Here is a 24,397-nt window from a genome sequence, read left to right on the forward strand (position 1 = left end):
AAAGGAGTTGGCTTATCAAGAAAACATAATACTAAATGTTTGTGCTCCAAATGACAGGACTTCAAAATACATAAAAACAGATAGAAAAGGAGAAACACAAAGGTCCATAATTTTAGTTGGAAATCCCAACACCGCTCTCTCAATAATTGATAGAATAATCAGTAAGAGTATTCAAGACTTGAACAATACCATCAGCCAACTTAAATAATTGACATTTACAGAACATTCCACCAAATGACAGCAGAACACACATTTTTTCAGTGCACCTGGAACACTTAATCAAAGGAGATTATATTCTGAGCCATAAAACAAATTTGAATATATTTAAAAATATTTAATTCCTAAAAATTATTTTTGCCTTACAACAATGGAATTAAATTAGAAATAAAAGCAGAAAGGTTCTGGAAAATCCCCATAAGTTAGGAAACCAGGCAACATATTTTGAACTAGCCCATGGAACAAAGAAGACATTGCAAGGGAAATTAGAAAACACAGTAAAACCTTGGATTGCAAGTAACTTATTCTGCAAGCGTACCACAAGATGAGCAAACATTTCTAATAAATTTAACTTGATAAACGAGCGATGTCTTGCAATATGAGTAGCATGTGACACCGAATGTCACATGATCACAACTGAGCCATTGGTTCTTGAACTGCTTTGCTATACGAGTGCTTTGGATTACAAGCATGTTTCTGGAACTACTTATGCTTGCAAACCAAGGTTTTATGTACTTCTAACCAAATGAAAAGAAAATGTGGCATATCAAAATATATGGGATACAGCTGAGGCAGTGCTGAAAGGGAAGTTTATAGCATTTTAAAATTCTTATTATATTAGAAAGTTAGAAATGTCCAAAATCACTGCCCTAAGCTTTCGTTTTAAAAAACTGAGAAAAGAAAACAAATTAAACTGAAAGTCAAGGAAAGAAATATTAAGATAACAGAGAAATAGAGAAAATCAATGAAACTAAAAACTGGTTCTTAGAAAAGATCAGTTAAAATTGATCTTCTAGTCAGATTGATCAGAGAAAAAAAGAAGACACAAATTACCCATTTCAGAAATGAAAGAGGGAATGTATCACTATAGTTTATACAAATATTAAAATGCTAATTAGATAATAAACCGTATGCTGATAAATTCAACTTCTATGGAATGGCTGAATTTCTTGAGAGACACTGCCAAAGTTTACTTAAGTAGAAATAGGTAACAGAATAGGCTTATATCTGTTAAAGGTTTATATCTGTTTGTATCTGTTAAAGAATTCATAGCTTAAAAACTTCCCCCAGGGTCACCTAGGTGGCTCAGGCAGTTAAGTGTCTGGCTCTTGATTTCAGCTCAGGTCATGATCTCATGGATTATGAGATCAAGTCTGGCACTGGGCTCTGTGCTGACAGTGTGGAGCCTGCTTGGGATTCTCTTTCCTTCTCTCTCTCCCCCTCCCCCACTGGGGCTGTCTCCCTCAAAATACATAAACACTGGGGGAAAAAAAAAAAACTTCCTACACAGAAAATTCCAGGCCCATAATGGCTTCACTGGTGAATTCTACTGAGTAGTTTAGGATGAAATAAGGAGCACCTGGGTGGCTTAGTTGGTTGTGCATCCTGACTTCAGCTCAGGTCATGATCTTGCAGTTCACGAGTTCAAGCCCCACAGTGCACTCACGGCCATCAGTACAGAGCCTGCTTCAGATCCTCTGTCCCTCTCTCTCTCTGCCCCTCCCCTGCTTGCACTCTCTTAAAAATAAACAAAGAGGAAGAAATAATAACAAGTTAGTACAAACTCTTCAAGAAAATAGAAGAAGAGGAAACAATTCTCAACTTATTCTCTGGGACTGGCATTATCCTGCTATCAATACAAGAAAAAGTCATTACATAAAAAGAAAACACAGAATAACATCCCTCATGAACATAGGTGCAAAACATTTTAAAGAAAAGTGGCAGTTGACCAGAGCTCCTGTCAGAAAGCTGGTGCACAATGCAAAGTCCTTTTCATTTGGCATTGGTGCAAGGTGTAGCCTGCCGGTGCTTTCCTGCCCTATGCACCAAAGAATGAAACCAACCAACACAGGCACACTACCAAAGTTAAGAACTCTGGAACTTCATTATTATGAGCAGACAAATATCTTCTGATATTTGAGAAAATATCACAGTACAAAAGAAAAAAAAAAGATTAACAAAGATTATATTTGTAAAGGTGTGAGATAGAGAACATTAGTCCAGAGGGTAAATATTTATCCAAAAGAAAGAGAGAGGAGCAAGTGGAGAGAATGAATGATAACAGCCATATAGATGTAGATTTCATAGATACACATTACCAAGATAAAGAATTCATTTTTTAGTTTCTACTTTTCTTAATTATGAATGAGTTTTGAATTTACTAATTAACTTTCTAGCATCTAATGAGATTATCATACAGTTACTAGATTTTGTAATTTTGAAACATTTTTGAAATTCTGGGAAAAACTATTCACTATGATTTTTATTTGCTAAGGGTTCTTTTCTGAGAGGAGAGGGAGAGAATTTTGCATGATATTAACCTATTCTTTCCTTTTGCTGCATTTTTGGGATTTTGAAAAATGAACTAAATAATTTTTTTTTACCTTTTTCTATGCTCTGGAACATTTCCTATGAGATGGGAGTTTCTTATTTATTGAGAGTAGTTTGATAGAACTACTATCTCTATGAAAGCAGATAGTTTTCTCCTTTGGTGGGAGAAGGGTCAGGGGGAAGAGAATAGATCTATTGTAAATTGGTCTTCTAAGTCTTCTCCAGCAAACTGATAACTGGTATTTTGATGTTTTATATAAGTATCTATTTTATGTGGGTTATTATATTTAGCATGATAAAGTTTATCATGATATTTTCTAATAATGTTTAAATCTCTTTTATATCTTTAAAAACATTATATCTTGGAGATGGTATGAAGGTAATGGTGGCAAATAACATCGGCTCTAAAATTAGACTGCTGGGGTTGATATCCCAGCTCCACCATTCACAGGGTGTATGATCTTCAACTCATTAATTAAACTCTTTGCGCCATAGTTTCCTCATCTGTAAAATGGAGGTAATCATCATCATCATCATCATCATCATCCATCTCATTAAAAATACTGTAAGGTTTTGATACCATATTGTTTCACTCTTATGTGGACCCTGAGAAATTAACAGGAACCCATGGGGTAGGGGAAGGAAAAAAAAAAAACAGGTTAGAGTGGGAGAGAGCCAAAGCATAAGAGACTCTTAAAAACTGAGAACAAACTGAGGGTTGATGGGGGGTGGGAGGGAGGAGAGGGTGGGTGATGGGTATTGAGGAGGGCACCTTTTGGGATGAGCACTGGGTGTTGTATGGAAACCAATTTGTCAATAAATTTCATATAAAAAAAATACTGTAAGGTTTTAAAAAAGTAATTCATGTAAATAAAGTATTGAGAACATTGGCCCATTGTAAGTATACAATAAAAGTTAGCCATTACTATAATTGTAATTAGAAGCTGTATTACTTTTTTCATTCCTGGCACAATTTTGGAGACTTCCTTATTTTTGTTTTTCTCGTTTATACTTGCAAAGATTTATTTGTCTTTTCACATAATCAGTTTTTTTGTTTTATGGATCAGCTTTTTGGTTTTCTATTAATTTATACATTTACCTCTAGTATTTCCTTCTCTGTCCTTTATTTTACTTCATGTCATTGTTGATTTTGTTAAGATTTCTTTTCTAGAATTCTGATTCAAAAGCTAGCTTCTTCACTTGTTTCAGTGCTCTTGTTTTCTAACAAATACATTTAAATTATAAATTTCTTTTTGAACAGTATGATGACATCTCCCTCAGGATTTGATATTTAATGTTTTTATTTTGTTTCAGTTCTAAATATGTGAACAATTTCTATAGTGGTTTTCCCTTTAGGCAATGAATACATTAGAAATACACTTGTAAATTTGCAGATGAATAGTTTTTGTTTGTTTGTTTGTGAGGGGAGAAATGCAAGGTTGGAGAGTGAATCTTGTGCTCAGTAAATGGGCTGTGTATATCAGTTTATAAAATTTCCCAAATGGCCAGTACATGGTCAATTTTTATAAGTATTCCTTGTATATTTGAAAAATAAATATATATTCTCTCTTTATTTGGTAGACATTTCCATACAGAAAACCCTAACGGAAACTATTAGATTGAGCCTGTTACTTCAATCAAGCTAGAAAATTGTTATTCAAATCCTTTTTTCCTTGACTTTATTTGGAATTTTCTGAAAAAAATGCATTAAAATCAATTCCCCCTTATTCTGTTAATTTTGAAGCTGTGTTATTAGGTGTATTGTCTCCTAATTGCTCTATATCTCAGTAAATCAATCTATTTATGAGTTTCTGTTATTAGTATGCCCCTTTAATTTTTTATGCCTAAATTCTATTTTGTTTGATATTAATAATGTTGTAACAGCTTTCTCTTTGTTGGCATTTGCATTATAATATGAAAATACAAAAGAAACAAATGACATGTTCTCTATCTCAAGGAAGTTATAATCACTACTATATGTACATTTTGTACTACTGTTTTTAAAGTTTGAATTCAAGGCTCTTTTATTTTACTTCTTTTGTTCCTACAATATTCTTATCGATGCACATCTTTGATTGGATGTTCTCTATGCACTTAGTTATTACAAGTAGAAATTTTCTAAATGTTCGAGATAGCTACGATAAAATTAACACAACACTCAGCAAAATAAAATATTACAGATGTTGTCTGACAAAAGCACCAAATTGATCAATTTGCTTTTTGTTTTTATTAATTTAGTTTTTCCTAATGTATGTTTTGGAAGTTTGATCATTTGTACATAGAACCTATGAGAAATCCCCGGTCTCATTGTTCCCCTGTGCAATATATACCTCCTTTGTAACGGTAATTAAGGAGCATACACTTCACATGGCTACTTCACATGGCTTACATTATGGTGGTTATTTTTAAGTATTCAAGCTTGAAAGGGCAAAATCGATCCTTTTTTTTGAAACAGGGAAAATTAAAACATCAAAATGTGATATATAATTACTATGTTAAATAGTGAAAAACAAACTATTCCACAGTGCAAAGAATTGAGGTCATCTGCTGGCCTAAAATAGAACTTAACATTTCTCTTCACTTAAATTTATTGCAGATTTCTTATCTGCAAGATAAGAAATCTAGAATGACAGAGCAGTCATGAGCCTAATAATCATTTGGTTTAATATTTTTTCTTTTATCAAAAAAAGGCAAAACAGTGTAGTTAATGGAACATCAACGGATAGTTTGTAAAGAAATTCTATAAAGGTATATATTTTCTTCTCATGACAAAATATCATCACCACACTAGAAGAAATGTCATAATAAGAGAAATTTAAATGCAGGTTTTATTATTTACTCTTACTCTATCTTCCATTACATTGCTGGAAAGAGCATGAGTAATGTTTTGTTTTCATTTTTAATTTATGTGACTTTCCCTTTGTAATTTAAACATCAGTTACATTTTTTTAGATACTTGTCATGTTTATAGCCCAATGTATACTATTTTTCTTACCATCATTTTAATCACTAAGTAAGTATTACAAAGGAATATGTGTTTGGAAGGAACAGCATTAGAATATATATGATAAAGCTATAGGTGGAAAGAATTGATTGGTTTACTTTTCCCAAAGAAACCTCTTCATGCAGTTGTTTAATGTGAAAGGTTTTTTCTTGAAAAGGTTAAAAAAGTTCTAATCAACTTTTGTACATTATGTAGAACTTCATTTTCTAAACTCTGCAAAAGAAAGTTTCATATTTAATGGGAAATCATGAATTATTCCATTTATTATCTACTTCCTCCTTTCAAAGACATGATCTGGATAAAAGGCGGGGTGAATAATTTCAAAAAAATACAATACATTTTTAATGGGAAGGTGCAAACTACAGATTCTCATGACTATTAGCAAGTGTAGAGGAAACAGAATTTTACTTGCAAAACTCGTCAAACTCTTGCAAAGATAAAATGTATGACATACTTTAGTAAAAAAAGAACACAGTGAACTTAAGTTTTCTTTTTAATGCAACTTGTTGTTTTTACAAAGTTTTGTTATATTTTTCAGCTTCACATTTTTATTAAAAGTTGATTATTTCACTCAACTTATATGGAAAATTGATAGTTCTTTAATTTATAAAGATGAAAAGCTGTAAGAAAAAGTTTAAATTATATTATTGGAGACAAAATTTCCCAAATAATAGAATATTAAAAATTTTAGAGAACAATCACAAGATTATGTTTCAAAAAACAGAGTGACTATTATATTGCGTGGGGTTGTATTTTATTTTAATGTAAATTTGTAAATAGTAATATAGACAAAAATGTGGAGTTAATGAGCTAGCATGATCATGTTTATACATGTTTGTAATCCATTGCTTGTAATCATTAGTATGAAGCTTACTTTTTGTTTTTCTCTTCTTTTTCTTGTTTATTATTGTTATATTAGGACACAGACTAAAATAATTATATTACTTGCTCAGATTTCTTTTTTTATCATTGTGACTCAATCCCAAACCTAAGATTATTTTCAGGCTTTATTTTTCAGCTCGTGGTTAATTGATTTTCCTTTAGTTGAAAGTTACAGTGCAATTTAAAAGAAAAGAACAAAAATACATGACTGCCTCATTTAGCCAAAAGTGCTTGGACTCAGCTGTGGTACTGTGAAAATACCTTCCCTGAAAATTCTTCTTAAATGATGACACTCATTTCGTACCTTTCCATGTATAATCTTCAGCTTAACCCTTCCGTTTATAAATAAGTTTAAATTTCTCATCTTAGAAGTTTACAAGTAATAGGACCGTTTTAAAGATGACGTAATTAGCCCCTCCTATAAAGAGCTTGCTTTCTTCTAGCTCTTTTCCACTGAACTTCTGAAGAAGAACTTTTTATAATGTGGTTAAGTTCAAGAGTTTTCCAGTAGAGAAAATCTTTCCGTAAAGAAAATGTGTGTTACAGCTACATGGGTAAATTTTTTGATAATACCTTATATTGACTGACAAATAGTTGCTTCATTCCTGATTGATGACAATCTCTGTACTCCAGATATTTGATTGCATTGGAATCACTCGAGTAAATAATTTTTAATAGGAAATAGACACAAAAAATTCCTGTATATCATTAAGGGAATTTTTAAAGCTATTGTAACATTGCAGTCTGCACTGTAGTAAATAACCACAGCTTTTCTCTGATCTCGGGTAGCAACCACTAGGAAAAATACCATTTGATTAACGTTTTTGATCTAACAAAAAGTTACTGCCTTTTATGCTAAATACCAGTTCTTACATAATTGCTAAATATCAGTTCGTACATAATTGAGCCTGAGAAATAATCTTTGTTCTACATTCTACACCAATATCCCATGTATCCTGAAATAAAATCACCGATATTGAAGTGAATTTTTATTGTGCTCTCGGCAGAATTCTTTGCTGACCAAATTTTTAAATATTTTATTTTTTGTTGATTTATGTTAGTAATAGTGCTATTTGGAAAATATAGGCTAAACTTTATTTCTTAGTTGTTATTAGATTTTTTAAAAAATAATTAAAGGTTGAACTTGGGTTAAATAGTTTCTTCCAAATGGCATTTTTCAATTTGTACACATATCCTTTAACTGTTGGCAGTCTGACTATGGTTTCTGTGATTATTAATAGATAAAAATGTGTATTTTCTAAAAATACAAAGCACAACTTGCCTGTGTAGCAGTTTCAAATTTAGTAAACTTGTAATTGTTTAGAAAATCACAAAAAATTCTGTCCCATAACTTCTTGGGGGCAGATTTTATTTATTTATTCTTAAGTTATCAAATAAGTCCATCTATATCTAAAATGATTCTAAATCTAAACTGAAAAAATAATCCTGCCAAATTAATATTTATGTTCTGATTTATTGATAATATTTTTAGGATGATTAGTTTTTTCAATTTATACAACTAAAGGTGGTATCACATTTATTTGGATAGCGATTCTAATCACTAAACCGTGTAAACATGCATTTGTGGTGTTTCTTTAAAATGAAGCTAACATGTTATGTATTTCAATCTTTGTTAGGAGACTTTATATATTTTATATAAATTTATAATAAATATATTGTTATTTATTATAAATAAATTTATAAATAATATGCATTTATTAAATTTTATATACATTTATGTAAAATTATACTTATATTGTATAACAATATAAGTATTGCACAATAGATATACCTTCAAAATTAGTTCTAGATTTTCTGTTAAAGAAATACGACCAATACATTTCACAAAGAAAATCATTATTGTTAAAAAGGCTTACATTAAAATTCCTGTGACATGACTAGTCAAAACTGCAATAATATTATTACAGAAGTTATTTTCTTTATTGAAATATATGCTAAAACTATACATAAGCTGCAATGATTGTACTATCTTTATTATATGTTCATTTTTATTTGAGGAAGTTCTCCAGAAATATTTAGGAGAAATTAATAACAGTGTTCATTTTAATGACTAATTCTACTTTTAATTACTAATTATAATAAACGGTGCTCGCTTCAGCAGCACATATACTAATTATAATAAACAATAATAAGCAATAGATTTTTTTGTTTCAAGTATAACAAATTCTACTTTTTGAGATGTTGACATGTAAACAATTCAAGTAAGTCATAAAGAAAATAAGCAGTGATTATCAAGTTATTTATGATTAAATGGATATACTGAGATGCAAAATGAATTTGCTTTAGAGAAACTATCATATCAAAAGTGCTTTTTATGTACATTTTATTTGGATTCGTAAAAATGCCTCATTAAATTTGTATATGTTTATCTCTAAAATATATTTCTAATTTTTCCAGACATGAGAACTGAATAGTTTGAAAACTGTTCATCTGTGATATGCCACCTGTCCTATTTACATTTTTAACAGTTGAGTATTTGTTAACTGATCTCATAGACAGCTACATATTTTGCTGTTTCCAGATGGATGAGATAGAATACCATGCATAACTTTACATTTATCTTCTTTGAATGTCACCTTATTTACATATCAATTAAAATAATATCTGTATTAAGATGGATAATGAAAGTTATCAAATTTACATGATGTAACTGCAGTTTGCTAAATTTCCAGTAGATGCCCCCAGAGACCAGTCAACTCATTGGAAATCCTTTAAATTTAAAAAGAGCCTTTTTCATATTGAAACATTTTTTTTCTTGTTATATTTTGAAGTACATGGAAAATAATTAAATGTCCTAAAAGTTCCAACTCTCCAATGGTTATTACATAAAAATATATATGAATAATTTTAGTCTATTTCTTAATTAGCGTTAGTTCTCAATCACTCTTACTACTATGACTAACAATTGTTAAAAACCTAAATTAGTGTAAAATTAAGAAAATACTTTCAGTTGTCATTGTAATTTTATATGCTTTTAAGTCATTTTAAATATAATTGATATTTTTTCATTCTAACTTCTCTCTTTACCTATATTTATATGGCTAGGGGAATGGCATATCTTTGTTTTAGCTTTTCGGGAAAATTTTATTCTTTTCACAAAAAACTATAAAACACACCCAAATTACATGGTTTTTATCAGTGTGAGTATGTCAAAAAATACATATTTTCTCCATTCAAACTATATGTAATGTCTACCTACACTGAGAAGTATGGGTAAGAATAGCGACTCACTTTATTCCGTGCAAATTATATTAACTGAAGCTATTTAAGTATTAATTTAAGAGTCAGTGTAATTATCCCGTAGGTGATTCCAATAACATTTATTCCTACAATACGAATGTAAGACTGTTATAACTGACACATAGATAACCCACTAGTGACTTATAAATATTAACTTAATGGAATAAAAGTATTATCCTGACTTTTGATTAGATATTACACATCTTCTAGGTTTATCTTTGTCAGATTAAATAAAATTTTTATGATCTTGTTTTAAATTATGATTTTTTTTATTAAAGTGGTTTTGAAATATTTTACAGAATATGAAGCTTCACCTTGATACAGTATTTGAGTTTGTCCTATGAAAAAAATATGTTAAATATATTAGTCATATATTTGAGTAGTTGATAATTCGTTTTGATTTTGAAAGCCCATCTGATAACTAATATAAATACCTATGGGTTAAGAGAAATAAAAGAAGTTGTCATATATATTCATTCCATTTATTCATGTTGTTCAGATTTGTAGAAGTATGTGCTTTTTATCCTTTTATATGTTTGTCCTTCTCAGTGTTTTTCTTTTATTAGACTTCATATATCCTTGAGTGACAATCATATCTATTTAATTTGCTTGGCATGGGTGCTACTGTCTACTTACTCATTTTAAGGAAGGGGATTCTGTGGGAGGGTCACATAATGACACTAATCTCTTTTCCTAGTCCAGCAGAAACATGGATTAACAAGGACAAAGGCAATGGCTTTCATATTTGAGGGTTACATTATAATTGTCCAATAATGACAAATTCCTAAACAATCAATGCAAATAAACAAAAAACAATGTGTAGAGGAAGAAAAGGAGAAGAAAACCCAACAAATTGAAAGCAATAAGAGAGAGCGTGGTAAAGTGCAAAAATATAGAATTCATACTCAGAAACCTGGATGTGAATTCCAGTTCTGCCCCTTATTAGTTTGTATGGCTTTGTCACTTACATGGCAAATCACATCCTCACCGAAGACAGTTTCTTTATCTGTGAAAATGGAAGTATTACTTTGTAGAGTTACTGTGTGTTAGAAATTGTGTCTACAGTGTCTAACACATTGTAGGTAGTCTATAAAATAGTAGCTGCTCAGAATGTTTTAAAGCAGAATTTTAAAATGATAGAATATCTCCATGGCTGTTTAACAGAAAGCTCCCCATCTCTCAGCATCTCCACACATTCAGCTATGAAGTTCTGTCAAAGTGTTCAGTTTTACTTTCTGTAAATTTACAGATTTTTTTTTTAATCTTAGGATCTTTTAGGGCAATTTTTACGTACGTTCAAAATGCACAGTGTCTCTTTTGAAGAATGGCTTTAAATCGTAATAAGTCCATATTAAATGGATGGCCACTTAATTCCATTCCTAAATTCATTCTTCTCCAGCTGCATCCCTCAGTCCGGTGCAACCTTAGGTGTCTGCAGTGGTAGATACCTTCCTCAGGGTAGAGATTTATAGAGTCCAGTGAAAGTCACGACTTCTGCTACTGTGAGTGGCATATTCTCTGTCAGGGAAACTCTTCTCAAACTCCATAATATCAAATCTCTACATAAATTTTACCAGAATTCTCAATTTCCCCCCAGCGTAGTGACTTTTTAGGTCAAAGAGATATTTCTTCTTCTGATTCTTGCAAAGAATATATTTTAATTTAGACTAATATTTGTTCTAATATGCAGATGAAACCAAAGACTGATAACATTGTGTCCAAATGAATAACAAAATAATGAATTGGAATTGTTTATATTTCTATTTGTGTTTAGAAAAATTTTCTTTCCATAAAGCAAGTCAACTTTAACTATGATTCTGTTATGAAATATGAAACCTGAGAAGTCCAAATATCATAGTGAAATTGACATACGTTTTTTTCAGGTAGTCAGTTCATTTTAATAAAAGAAAATTATTTTGGTTAAAAGAAATAATTTGCAAGGCACCTGGGTGGCTCATTCAGTTTAAGCATCCAACTCTCATGGTTCCTGAGTTTGAGCCCTGCATCAGGCTTCACGCTGATAGCAGGGAGCCTGCTTGAGATTCTCTGTCTCCCTCTCCCTCTGCCCCTTGCTTGCACTCTCTCTCTCTCTCTCAAAAAATAAATAAATTTTTAAAAAAGAAAGAATTTGCATTAACTATGAAGATTTAAATAGGAGCTAATTTAGTAAATCACTAACTGCTCGTTCTTGCTCTCAAATTAATAATGAAGATTTAACAATGACCTACACGTACAGATGCATGTATATGCGCACATGAATTTGTATATAAATAGAAATGATAATCAGCATAGTTATATATGCATTTTAAAATACATCTCTATTTGAAATCTCTCTTGCAAAGAATGGTCTTTTAAAAAAAGTTACCAGAGGGGCGCCTGGGTGTCTCAGTCAGTTGAGTGTCTGACTTTGGCTCAGGTCATGATCTCACCGTTCATGGGTTCAAGCCCCACATTGAACTCTGTGCTGACAGCTCAGAGCCTGGAGCCTGCTTCAGATTCTGTGTCTCCCTCTCTCTTTGCCCTTCCCCTGCTCGTGCTCTGTCTCTCTTTCTCAAAAATAAACAAACATTAAAAAAAAGTACCAGAAATTTTAAAAAATTGTTATCAGTTATATATCATGGGTGTTTTGAGGCTGAAAATATGTCTTGGAAACAATTTTAGTATAGCCCCTTCTGAATCCATTCATGTTCTTTGGTCACAGGCAACAGAAACTGATTCTGACTAAATAAAGTAGAAACAATTTTATTGGAAGGATATTAGGTAACAAGCTGAATTTAGGGAGAGCCCAGCTCATATGAAAAGGACAAGACCTGAGACCCTTGATAGGATCTTGGTAGCGAGAACTACTTGAGACTCTTGTCAGGATATCAAGTTGACTGAGCTCCAAAAACCTCCTAACCGTTTGTGTTTTTCTTGCCCCAAGATTCAGAATTATGGGAGAGGAACTGGTTTGCTTAGTTTGGGTCACTGATCCACCCCTTGGTTAGAGAGTCTTTACAATCAAGTCCCACCAAGATGACACACAGTGTGAGAATGGTCATTTTCAAAAGTGTTTGGAGTACTACCACCTGTGGAAATGGAGCTAGGTGTTGGGTGACCAAAGCCAACCAAAACACCCTCACCTTCCAGGTGAAGGAAACAAGGCCTGCAGAGTGATTTTCTGCGTTTTTGTCCCAGTTGAGATTCGAATGTGGATAGCCTCCTGGCTTGTGTTTATTTTTATTGTTTAAAGTCAGTATTCTATTTTTTATTTATTTACAACTTTCTTCTCTTCCAAGGCATAACCATCAAAGATGACAGCGCTTGTTTGAAGCAAGGTTAGATTTTTAGCCCCTCAGGTCTCGTCCTCAGATCTCCTATATTCCCCCACAACCTGTCTCCATTTGGAGGTACTACTTGGATATCCTTTCAGCCTTCTTCTCACTTAAGTTATCTGAATCCAATCTCATTATCTTTCCCCAAACCTGTTCATCCTTTTGTGTTCTCTTCTTTAGCAAATAACCAATTACCTATTGCCCAGCCTCAAAACCTGGTGTCCTCCTAGGTCTTCCTTTTCCTCCTCCCCCAACACCCCCTCAGTCACCAAGGAATTGATATTTTTATCTCCTAAATATGTGTTGAACCCACCTACTTCTATCCATTCCCCCTGCCTTTCCTTTGGTCCAGCCCCGTGACCTCTCCTTTCCAAGACCACCAGATTCTTCCATCTCTTCACCCTGCTCCCAGTTCTACCCTCCTCCTGGCCATTCTCTTGGATCAGGTGCAAATTTCAGAGTCACAAGCTCGAAGATGCTAAATTGAAAGCCTTTATTTCTTTTATAACAATTTTAATTCCTGGCCGCGAGCCTTGATCTTCCCTACTGTAAAAATCCAGTCTTGTTCTTCTCAGGTAATGTGAGTCCAATTCAGTGATTTCTCAGGTTATTCAAGATTCTGACACCTCGTCCCCTCACCCTGTTTTCTCATATAGAAACAACACAGTGCTGGAGCAGGGTAGAGAGGAGGAGAGTTGCCAGATTTAGCAAATAATAATATAGGATATATACTTCAATTTGAGTTTCAAAAAAATTAGTATAAATATGTCCTATGCAATGTTTGGAGCATACTAATACTAAAAAAATATTCATTGTTTATCTGATATTCAAATTTAACTGGGCATCCTGCCCAGTTTCTTCTGGCAACTCCAGGGCTGGGGGTTTGTCAGTATTTACTTTCAGATCTTAATCTAAGACCTTACTATAGACACTGAATATCCTTCTCTAGTATCTGTTTCTTCATTCTTCTTTGCCAACAAAACTACAGTTTTGCTTGGGAGAGCAATGTGTCTAAGAACAGGCAGAATTTTAGTTTTTCCAGTCTCCTTGCAGCAAGGGGTGGCCATGGAGAATGGGACCAAAGTAAGAATTTACTAGCAGTTACAGGAATGCTTTTGGTGTTCCCAGTAATAGGGAAAGACATATCTGGTGCCACCCATCTCCCCATTCTTTTTGCCTTGAAGATGGACACAATATCTGAAGCTATAACAACCATCCAGTGACCAGCAGGGGACAAGCATGAGGTAAAGAGTAAGATAATCCCAGGTGCATTGACCTTGCCAGACCACTGAACCAAGGCCATCAGATGCCTACTTTTAGGTATCTTTTGCTGAGAGAAATGGAGATCTCTAGTTTTAAAGGTACTATGAAACAAGTTCTCTTCTTATAGTTGAATGCATTCTAAACCTATGGGGTTGTATACACGTGTCCATCTCTCACGTATTCAATCCATCCTTTTCTGCCAGATTTGGAAATATGCTGACCTGACTCCTTTGATAGCTCCCTAAGGCTTCTTATTCTCAGCGTTATAGCTGTGTCCTCCTTCAGCCCCCAGTGGGCGACCATACAAGAACATTTTAGCACAGATTCCCTCGTTGTGGCCAGTGACATTGTGACATATACCAGCCCTCTATTTCCATTAACTGTTGTGTCATACATGGAGCCCACTAGATGACTATGGTATTTCACCCATACCATTCAGGAGCTATGGGAAATTATAGTGGCTGGTTCTGAGAAATCCAATACAGTGACTTTTGGTATACCTTGTGTGGGGCAGGTAGAAGGAGGGAAGAGAGAGGACATGGCCTTTGCAGCATTTCACTGCTCCTTCTTCATACTATCTTCCTTTGTCTTGACAAGAGGGCAGAAACAAACAAAAATCTGTTACTTCTTTTCTCTTCCCTATGTCATAGGTTTTTGGTCTCCTACAACATGGGGGCCTTTGACCTTGTGGCCTAGGAATGTGGCTTCCTTATTTTCTTTATGGATGAGTCCTATTAAACAGGTGCTGTATATCTATCTGGATGCCAGAGCGGGGAGGATAAGAGCTCAGCTGGAACACTCCTTCCGGGTGATTTTTCTAAACTGTAATCTCATGTAGTCATTTCCCTAACTGGGACCCTTCAATGGCTCTAACTCACTCTTCGCTTGGAGTCCACACTTCTTACCATGGCTTTGAGGTCCTGTCTTTTCTTTAAAAGCTACTCTCTCACCACTCCTCTCTTCACCTTTCTTTATACCTAAGCTTATACCTTACTTATACTGAGTAAGAAATTCTTGGTGGATGGCATATGGGCTGTTTTTTTCTTTTTGCTTTTGTTTTTTTAATTCTTTAGATGAATCTACTGCATATCCAGGAGTTGAGAACCAGTAGTGCAGGACTTTACATGTATCTGAGCATCTTCACATACATAATCTTTTTTTTTTACAAGTGGGGGAGGGGCAGAGAGAGAGGGAGACACAGAATCTGTAGCAGGCTCCAGGCTCTGAGCTGTCAGCACAGAGCCTGACACGGGGCTTGAACTCACAAACCGCGAGATCATGACCTGAGCTGAAGTCAGACGCTCAACCAGCTGAGCCACACAGGCACCCCTACATAATTTAATTTTGTTCTTAGAAGAATCCTGTGATACAGGTACGGCATAGATTGATACACACATTTTACAAACGAGATGAAATGAGGTACACGGAGTGGTAGAACTGGGCCCAACCTTGAGTAATCTAATTCAAGGCTGTATCCACTCCACCCTGAAATTTTTATTACTAGTAGTATCACACTGTGTCAGTTGTTCTAAATATTTAACTGGCTCCTAATTTTTAAAAAATGTAATGTAATATAATTAGTAGCTATATGATTTGGCCTCTGATTGCTCATTAAGTGGAATAAAAGCTGCCACACAGCTGTTGTCCCATAACTCTGTTTCTTTCCTGTATCGCACTTTTCGTCATCTGAAATGATTTATTATTTCCTATTTACTTGTTGGTTGTGTTCTCCCACTAGAATACAAACTTCACAAGGAGATTGAACCCATTTGGACTAGAACAGTGCCTTCTACCTAGAAAATTTAATAGCTATCTGTTAAATAAATTGAGTATTCATTTGTCACTTTATCTCCTTGTATATGATTTATCACTAAATTAGAAGTGAATTATTAATCTAAAAAATCATTAACTTAATCTTAACTGAAAATATTTTTAAATGTATTTATTAATAGATTTTAATAAACATTTTCTAACCAAACATCCAAGCATGAGTGAATGAACGAATGAAGGAACTTCCATAACTTATAATGAAGCCACATTATCTGAGTGCCTTTTTGACATTAAATGGCATATTTAATTTTTGCTTGGCATGTTGAATTTTTTGTTTTGTTTTACTGGGAGGCTAGTATATCAAGTACTTTTGGATCTTGCAATTGCTACAGTCTGCATGTGTTCCCCCCAAATTCATATGTTGAAATCCTAACTCCCAAAGGTGATGGTGTTAGTAATTGAGGTCTTTGGGAGGTGCTTAGGTCATGAAGGCTCTGCCCTCATGAATGGGATTAGTGCCTTATTAAAAAAAAAAAAAAGAAAGAAAGAAAGAAAAAGTCTCCAGAGAGATCCCTAACCCTTCCACTATGGAAGGACACAGTGAGAAGGCACCAACCATGAACAAGGAAGAGGGCCCTCACCAGGAGGCGACCATGCTGGTGACTTGACCTTGAAATTCCAGCCTCTAGAACTGTGAGCAATATATTTCTGTTGTTTATAAGCTACTCAGTCACTAGTATTTTGTTCTAGCAGCCAGAATGGACTGACATCAGTCAATTAGTTTATTTGTCCCTATCAAACAGAGCTCAGCTCTGGAACTGCTATATTTATAATGTAATTTTATTAAAATTACTACATTTGGGTAGCTCCTGGCATCTTTCATTAAACTGAAGTTGTTCAATTATAAGCGTGTGAGGCAAAGATAGTTTTCAGCTTTCACTGAGGGGGAAAAAAAAGGCAGCACATTTCAACCTTTAATCTTTAGAGAAGAAAAACACTGCATGGATTTAAAGGATTAAAATCATGTTCTGAGTGTCGGGTTTCTTCTTCCCAGTTACCGGAACTCGTACAAGAAGAACATTTGTGTGGACATGCTGCGAGACGGTTATCACAAGTCCTTTACTGAGCTCTTCGCCCTGATGGAGAAGTGGGATGCCCTGCAGGAGGCTGCAAGAGTTAGGTCCCTTTTCTGGTTGCAGAGACCCCTGGAGGAGCAGCCTGATAAGCTGGGTCACTTCTACCACCACCTGACCAGGGCTGAGGCGGCTGAACGGAAAGGTGAGTGGAGGGACTGTGGGCAGCAGTGCTGCGGGAGCTGGAGCAGTGAGCCCGAGGGAGGATTGCAGAGTGTTTCATGTCTGAATTGAGACCATTAAGACACCTTAGCACAGTGCATTCTAGACATCTGAGCATCTTTATGGAATACATGATAGGGGAACGCTGAATCACAAGCTGCCCAGACACAGGGGCATCCTGCTGATGTCATTTCAAGCAGGAAAGACAATGCATGCATCGCACCTAATAACACCGCCACAATGTTCCAATGTATTAAAATCTTTTGTATCATGAATTACAAATCTTTCCATGGTTTTTAAAATATATAATCTGAATAGAGACTTTTACTAAGAGTTTCCTTCTTTCAAAGAGTATTATAACTTAAAAATTTATATTGATTTTCTATTATTTATATAATAGAATTTGAAGATCTTACCAACAAGTCCTACAGATTTCAATCGGAGAATTTTTATTAGTGAATAGTAGGAAGATATGAAAAGCCTGCAATTCACAATTATAAATAAAATTGTTAATTTTATATTTTCCATCACATCATTTGTAGTAAATTCCTTTTCTTGTATCTGAAAATTTTCCCAAAAGTCAATGTTCATCTAGTGAATAAAATATTTTGATCTCCACTGTAATTATACTCATATTGTTGTCATGAGCCTTTCCTAGTTACATATTAGGAATTGGTCGTTTTATATAAGCAAAAAAAGGAAATCCTAGATCCTAGAAGTCAGCATATAAATTTGGTGATCTAAATTATTTTTTTCTTCAACTTCTTGTGTGAAAATATCATAGGACTGAGAGAGAAGCTCAGGTCCCAACAATGCCTATATTTTACTTCAGGCCTTTCTATGAGAAAATACAGTATTAGAGGGACACCTGGGTGGCTCAGTCAGTTAAGCATCTGTCTTCAGCTCAGGTCATAATCTCAAAGTTCATGAATTTGAGTCCTGCATTGGGCTCTGTGCTAACAGCTCAGAGCCTGGAGCCTGCTTTGGATTCTGTGTTTTCCTGTTTCTCTGCCCCTCCCCAGCGCCTGTTCTGTCTCTGTCTCTATCTCTGTCTCTCTCTCTCTCTCTCTCTCAAAAATAAACATTGAAAAAATTCTTTAAAGAAAGTCGAGTATTACACAACTTTCTACAACTGTACCAATGACAGTGGGGAAAATTAATGGGGGCATGGTAACAGAGGGATAGCAGAAGTCTTTCAACCTCTACAGTGGAGTTAACACATGTTTGCTATCAGGTTGTGACCTGACTTACAAATATGAGGTACACGAAAATTTTAACAAGTGAATGTGTGTGTGTGTGCGTGTGAATGTGCGTGTGTGTTTGTATGTGTGTGTGAGTACAGGAGGCAGATATTTGTATTCTGAAAAATGCTTAGCTGCAGGATTAACTTTTTAATTTTTTTTTAAGTTTGTTTGAGAGTGAGTGCAAGCAGGGGAGGAGCAGAGAGAAAGAGAGAGAGAATCTTAAGCAGGCTCTGCATTGTCAGTGCAAAGCCCTTTGCAGGGCTGGAACCCACAAACCATGAGATCATGACCTGAGCCAAAATCAAGAGCCAGATATTTAACTGACTGAGCCACTCAGATGCCCCACAGGATTCACTTTAAAAATAGAATCCTCTGGTGAATTTTAAAATATGACATCTAATTTCTCAAGAAATTAACTATTATAAATAAAAAATGCTTTGTTAAAAACTTACATTCTCGTTTCAGCTCCAAATTCTGAAGTGATATTTGCACTGAAAATAGAATTGAGCAAGATAAAAATTTCCCATTAGTCGTTTTTTCAAGTTGAATTCATCACATTCGCTAAGTGTTTTAAAATAGAGGCTTTCATCTGAGTAGCATAAATATGAGCCCCATACATCACTTGTTATAAAAAAGTGTCATAATTATGAGAAACTTGTCATAAAGCATTTTGTAATTATAAAGAAACTAAAATGCTAAGTAGTCTATTTTAATGTAGAAAACATTAATTTACAATTTTTTATTAAATAAAAGTAAACATTTAATGAAAACTGTTTCTTGGGGTGCCTGGGTGGCTCAGTTGGTTGAGCGTCTGGCTCTTGATTTTGGCTCAGGTCAGGATCTCACCTTTCGTGGGTTAAAGCCCCAGAGCCAACTCTGCACTGACAGTATGGAGCATGCTTGGGATTCTCTCTCTTTCCCTCTATCTGTCCCCACCCCCTCAAAGTAAATAAATAAACCTAAAAAAAAAAAAAAAAACTTTCTCCAATCCCAAAAATTAACAAAGTCCAAACTTTATAGTAATCAATACCTTATACACATGATATTAGTAAAGAAAAGAAATATTTTCTTTACTGGTTGGTTTTATCATATATTCATAGCAACTAAGCTGTATTTGTTAAAGAAATAAAATTACCTCTTGCTCAGGTTATCTTGTTCAAAAATGCAGTGGCTTTTGCCTGGTTGAAATACAGAAAATTAAGATTATAGCAAAGAATATTGTTGGAAATACCTCAGTTGAAGGACTTGTGAATATTTTTATACTTTAGAAAAATTGTGTTAATTATTTTCACATTTACTACATAAGCTTTATTGAGGAAAAATTGTGATACAAGTTAAGAACATCCCAGAAAATGGGAAAGGGGATATACTCATTCACTCTTATTAATTTGAATTAATCTTAAATCTTAAAACATGCACACATGCAAACACACACACACTTAATCTAGAATGTAAAAATTTGTTAATGGTGTCTCAGGATTCCATCTTACATGGTCATAAGACATATATGGAATCTGAAACAATTATCCTGAAGTAGCATTATCTCTGAGCATTCTCATTGCTTCTCATTGGAAAGACTATCACTCTAGGGCCACAATGAAGTTCATTTAATCAAAGCTATAGCACTAACAATAGTCATCTTGGGCCAGTTCTGTCTCTTGAGACTTACAGAACAGGAACCTAGAGTTATTTAAATTATTCTGCAAAACACCACTTGCTGGTTTATAGCAAAAAGTGTTTAAAGTAAGCTAGTCATTTCTTTTTGGATTATTTTCCATTTGTTAAAGTGCTTTTATTTTTTGTCCCTAATAACATTTCTTATATTACCCATTATTGTAAATCATCTCTGTACCATCTATAATGTTATGATTAGGGTCTTGTGCCCCATGGGGCTGGAGAAGAGATGGCAATAATGGTAATGGGCAACTGAATCAATAGATAATTCAAACATTATTTACACTTGATTTTAAATTATTGTTAAGGGTTAAGCAGCAATTTTTTTCTAATAACATTTATTTAAGATACCCAAATATGTTCTATACAAGCAGAGTCCCACAGGATGTTTACAGGTTTTATGTAAAGCAAAACAAAAATAATTATCTGATGAAATAAGTTTGAGAAACACCAGATGAATTAACGTTGACATTAAGGAGGCTGATTTATTGCAGGACTTACCAGAGCCTTTAATATGCTGATGTATACCGTGTGGTTCACTAAAAGAGGGAAATTAGCAACTGTATTTTCCACATTTATTTCATCATGGAATCTCCTTTTTAGATAGCACAGTGAATACTTGTCTAAATAATAAACCAACAGTAAAAATGTTTTTCATCTTATAAATGTCTACTGACAATTCAAATAAGCAGTCTACAAGCAAGGAGATAAGGCTGCTTAGAATGTAAAGGGTACAGCCCATATATTTGGATTGTCCAAAGATTCAAAACTTGAATATATCCCTTTATACTTAATACTATGAAAAATATTGCATTTTTTAATAGAAAAATAGTTTAACTGATAGTGGTCTTTATTTTTTTTTAATTTTTTAAATGTTTATTTTTGAGAGAGAGACACACACACACAGAGTATGAGTTGGGGAGGGGCAGAGAGAGAGAGGGAGACACAGAATCAGAAGCAGGATCCAGACTCTGAGCTGTCAACGCAGAGCCTGATGCACACTGGAACTTACCAACCTCAAGATCAGACCTGAGCTAAAGCTGGCCACGTAAAATGACTGAGCCACCCAGAGGCCCCTGACAAGTGTCTTTAAATATGGAATCTTGATAGCTTATATAACTCATTCTAAAAAGAAAAAAAGAAAAAAAAGTATGAAATTTTGGAAATGTTTTTCTATTGAGGTGTGATTACTGAAAAACAAATTATTTTGGGATCATTTTTTTTCATGAAAGCTCTTTATAGAACTTTTTAAAAATGGAAGATATGGAACGCTTTATAGACTTTATAAAATAGCTCTCTAATCACTAAAGATGACAAAGAATATAAAATATTATAGGTGCCCCCTGGGTGGCTCGGTCGGTTGGTTAAGCGGCTGACATCCGCCCAGGTCATGATCTCGCCATCGGTGAGTTCCAGACCCTGGTCGGGGTCTGTGCTGACAGCTCTGAGCCTGGAGCCTGATTTGGAGTCTGTGTACCCCCCGCCCCTCCCCCACTTGTGCTCTGTCTTGCTCTGTCTCTCAAAAATAAATAAATGTTAAATAAATAAATAAATAAATAAATAAATAAAATATTATAAAACAGACTTTAGTGCTTTGTTCACATTAGGTAGAAGGTTCACAATGCAAAGGCAAAACATAAGCGAAGTCAGTTCTGTGATGAGAGTATTTGGTTTTGTTTTTGTTTTTGTTTTTTAATTAATTTATTTATTTTGAGAGAGAGAGAGCAATAGAGCATGCAAGGGAGGGCAGAGAGAGGGAGAGAAAATCCCAAGCAGGCTCTGTGCTGTTTTCAAACAAAAGGGTATTTCAATTTCTAATATATTCTTTTAGTTTTTTTAAATTATTTTTAATGTTTATTTTGGAGAGAGAGAGACAGAGTGCGGGGGGGGGGGGGGGGGGGGCGGGGCGCAGAGAGAGAGGGAGACACAGAAACCAAAGCAGGCTCCAGGCTCTGAGCTGTCAGCACAGAGCGGACAGCAGCCTCAACCCCACAGACCGGGAGATCATGATCTGAGCCGAAATCCCACACCTGACCGGTGGAGCCACCCAGGCACCCCTATTTTTTTATTTTGAAGAGAGAGAGGGCGTGAGTGAGTGAGGAGCAGAGAGAGAGGGAGAGAAAGAGAATCCCACGCAGGCTCCACATTTTCAGCGCTGAGCTCACCCAGGCAGGGCCTGAGTTAAGGATGTGGGGCTGGAACTCACCAACAGTGAGATCATGACCGGGCCGCTGAGGTTGGATGCTTAACTTCCTGGGCTACGCAGGTGCCCCTTTCTAACATCTAAGTTTTCAAAAAGGTTTTTGTTGTATTTTTGGAGTGCACATCTTCGATGTAACTATTCTAGTGGTTAAAATACATAAACTTAAGATTGCATTTCCATTTTTAAAATAGCTAATCATGCTTTTAAGGAAAAATAAAAAATAAGTGTCACTAAGTTGGTTTAACATTTGAAGGGACAAACCGTGAGACATTTTTCTAATGCAGTTTATGTTTTTGTTTGAAGAATACTTTGAAGATGTCTATAACAACTTGTATGCACTGGCCTGTTACTTCAGTAATTCTGAAGACAAATGGGTAAGGAACCACTTCTATGAACGATGTTTTAAGATTGCTCAACGGATCAAAATTGACGGTGGGAAGAAAGAAGCCGAGGCGCATGCGCACATGGGACTTCTCTTCGAGGAAGAGGGTGAGTGGTCATTTGTCAGGCTGTCCTGGGTGCTTTGGAGGATTCAGAGTCCAGGCAACCAGAAAGCACGTGGGGATTGAGAAAAAGACCTGAGGCGTTAGTATAAGCATGTAAGTTATTGAGATTAAAAAGCAAAGGTGTGTGACTTATGGATTCACCTTAAGTATTCCTTGCAGTCATACTCCACCCAAGCGCTCAGGCTAGAGTTCCCAGCAGCAGCAGCAGCAGCAGCAGCAGCAGCACGGAGAATAAGCATCCTCCCGTATCCATCCACATATATCCGTCAGTGCCACTTGCTGTGTGGTTTTGAATTTCTTACCATTCTTAAGTCCTCTATTCATTTTAACTTGATTTCTCCTGTATGAAAATGGGAATAAAGGAAGGCGTGCTTCGTGACTTTCCTAATGCCACATGTCCCCTACAAAGGGACCAAAAAAATACCTCTATAATTTAGATATTGCCCCATTGTGATTTATAACAACTTCTGAAGGAAAAGTCCTTTAAAAGTAACTTCATACTTAATGATGTTATCTTAAGACAAGACTGAAACAACAACAACAAAAATCATCTAAGCCTATTTTGTATGATGGCTTACTAAAGGATGCAAATAGAAATTTAAGAATTAAAATTATGGAAGGAATGGTGGGTAGATAATATGCAAAGAAAATATATGAAAAGATATGAATAATCCTATTTCTTTTCCCAAAAAACTGTCTCATTTTCCACAAAGGTTTTGACTTTGGCCAAACAGTTAAATTAGAAAATATTTATTATTTTGTAGCTAGGACTGTATAGGACTTGGAGAAAGATTAAAAAAAAAAAGTTTTTGTGCTTCAGGAAATTACACGTAATCTATAACATGGTAGGTGCTAGGACGTGGAATATGGTTGGGAGCCATTTTGAGGGATAAATACCAGGTTTACCAGAAAAACTCAGAGAAATGAGAGATCATACAGACTAGATTCAAGGAAGGCATAATGGGATCAGTAGGGACTGGTAGGGGACTTGGAAGATGGGGTGGAATTTAGGCGGGTAAGAAAACAGGAATAAATTCTGTAACAGGGAGCTACTAAAGCATAGTTAGAAAAACTTGTAGGAGGAGCAACCTGTTTAAAATGGAAAGTGTGGGGGCGCCTGGTGTCTCAGTGGCTTGAGCGTCTGACTCTTGATGTTAGCTCAGGTCATAATCTCACATTTTGTCGGTTTGAGCCCCACATCGGGCTCCCAATGCTTGCTTGAGATTCTCCCTCTCTCTCCTGCTGTCTGTCCCTCCCCGGAGCTCTCTCTCTCTGTCTCTGTCTCTCTCTCTCAAAATAAATAAATAAACTTTGAAGCAAATAAATAAAGTGGAAAGTGTGTTTCTGAGCAGTGGTGGCAGCTAAGAGTGGAAAGGCAAAATAGGGACACGGCAGGATTCAGAGTTTGGGTTTAAGCTTCTGTATATTCAGAGT

The 24,397-nt window shown here is 34.9% G+C and overlaps 1 protein-coding gene across 7 annotated transcripts in view; it reads left to right on the forward strand.

Moving 5' to 3' along the window:
- The window catches only part of TTC29 (tetratricopeptide repeat domain 29), a 677,245-nt gene that overhangs the window by 463,288 nt on the left and 189,560 nt on the right, over positions 1 to 24,397 (forward strand). For 6 of the 7 annotated variants that reach the window (XM_045055789.1, XM_045055787.1, XM_045055788.1 and 3 more), the window contains 2 exons: positions 17,096 to 17,319; positions 22,761 to 22,946. In XM_045055789.1, the coding sequence (XP_044911724.1) occupies positions 17,096 to 17,319; positions 22,761 to 22,946 (410 nt within the window). Of the gene's footprint in view, positions 1 to 8,851; positions 8,922 to 17,095; positions 17,320 to 22,760; positions 22,947 to 24,397 lie in introns of all 7 variants that reach the window. The other variant, XM_045055790.1, reaches the window with a different exon arrangement.

The sequence above is a fragment of the Felis catus genome, chromosome B1, assembly GCF_018350175.1.
Source record: "Felis catus isolate Fca126 chromosome B1, F.catus_Fca126_mat1.0, whole genome shotgun sequence".
In the NCBI taxonomy this organism is placed as follows: domain Eukaryota; kingdom Metazoa; phylum Chordata; class Mammalia; order Carnivora; family Felidae; genus Felis; species Felis catus.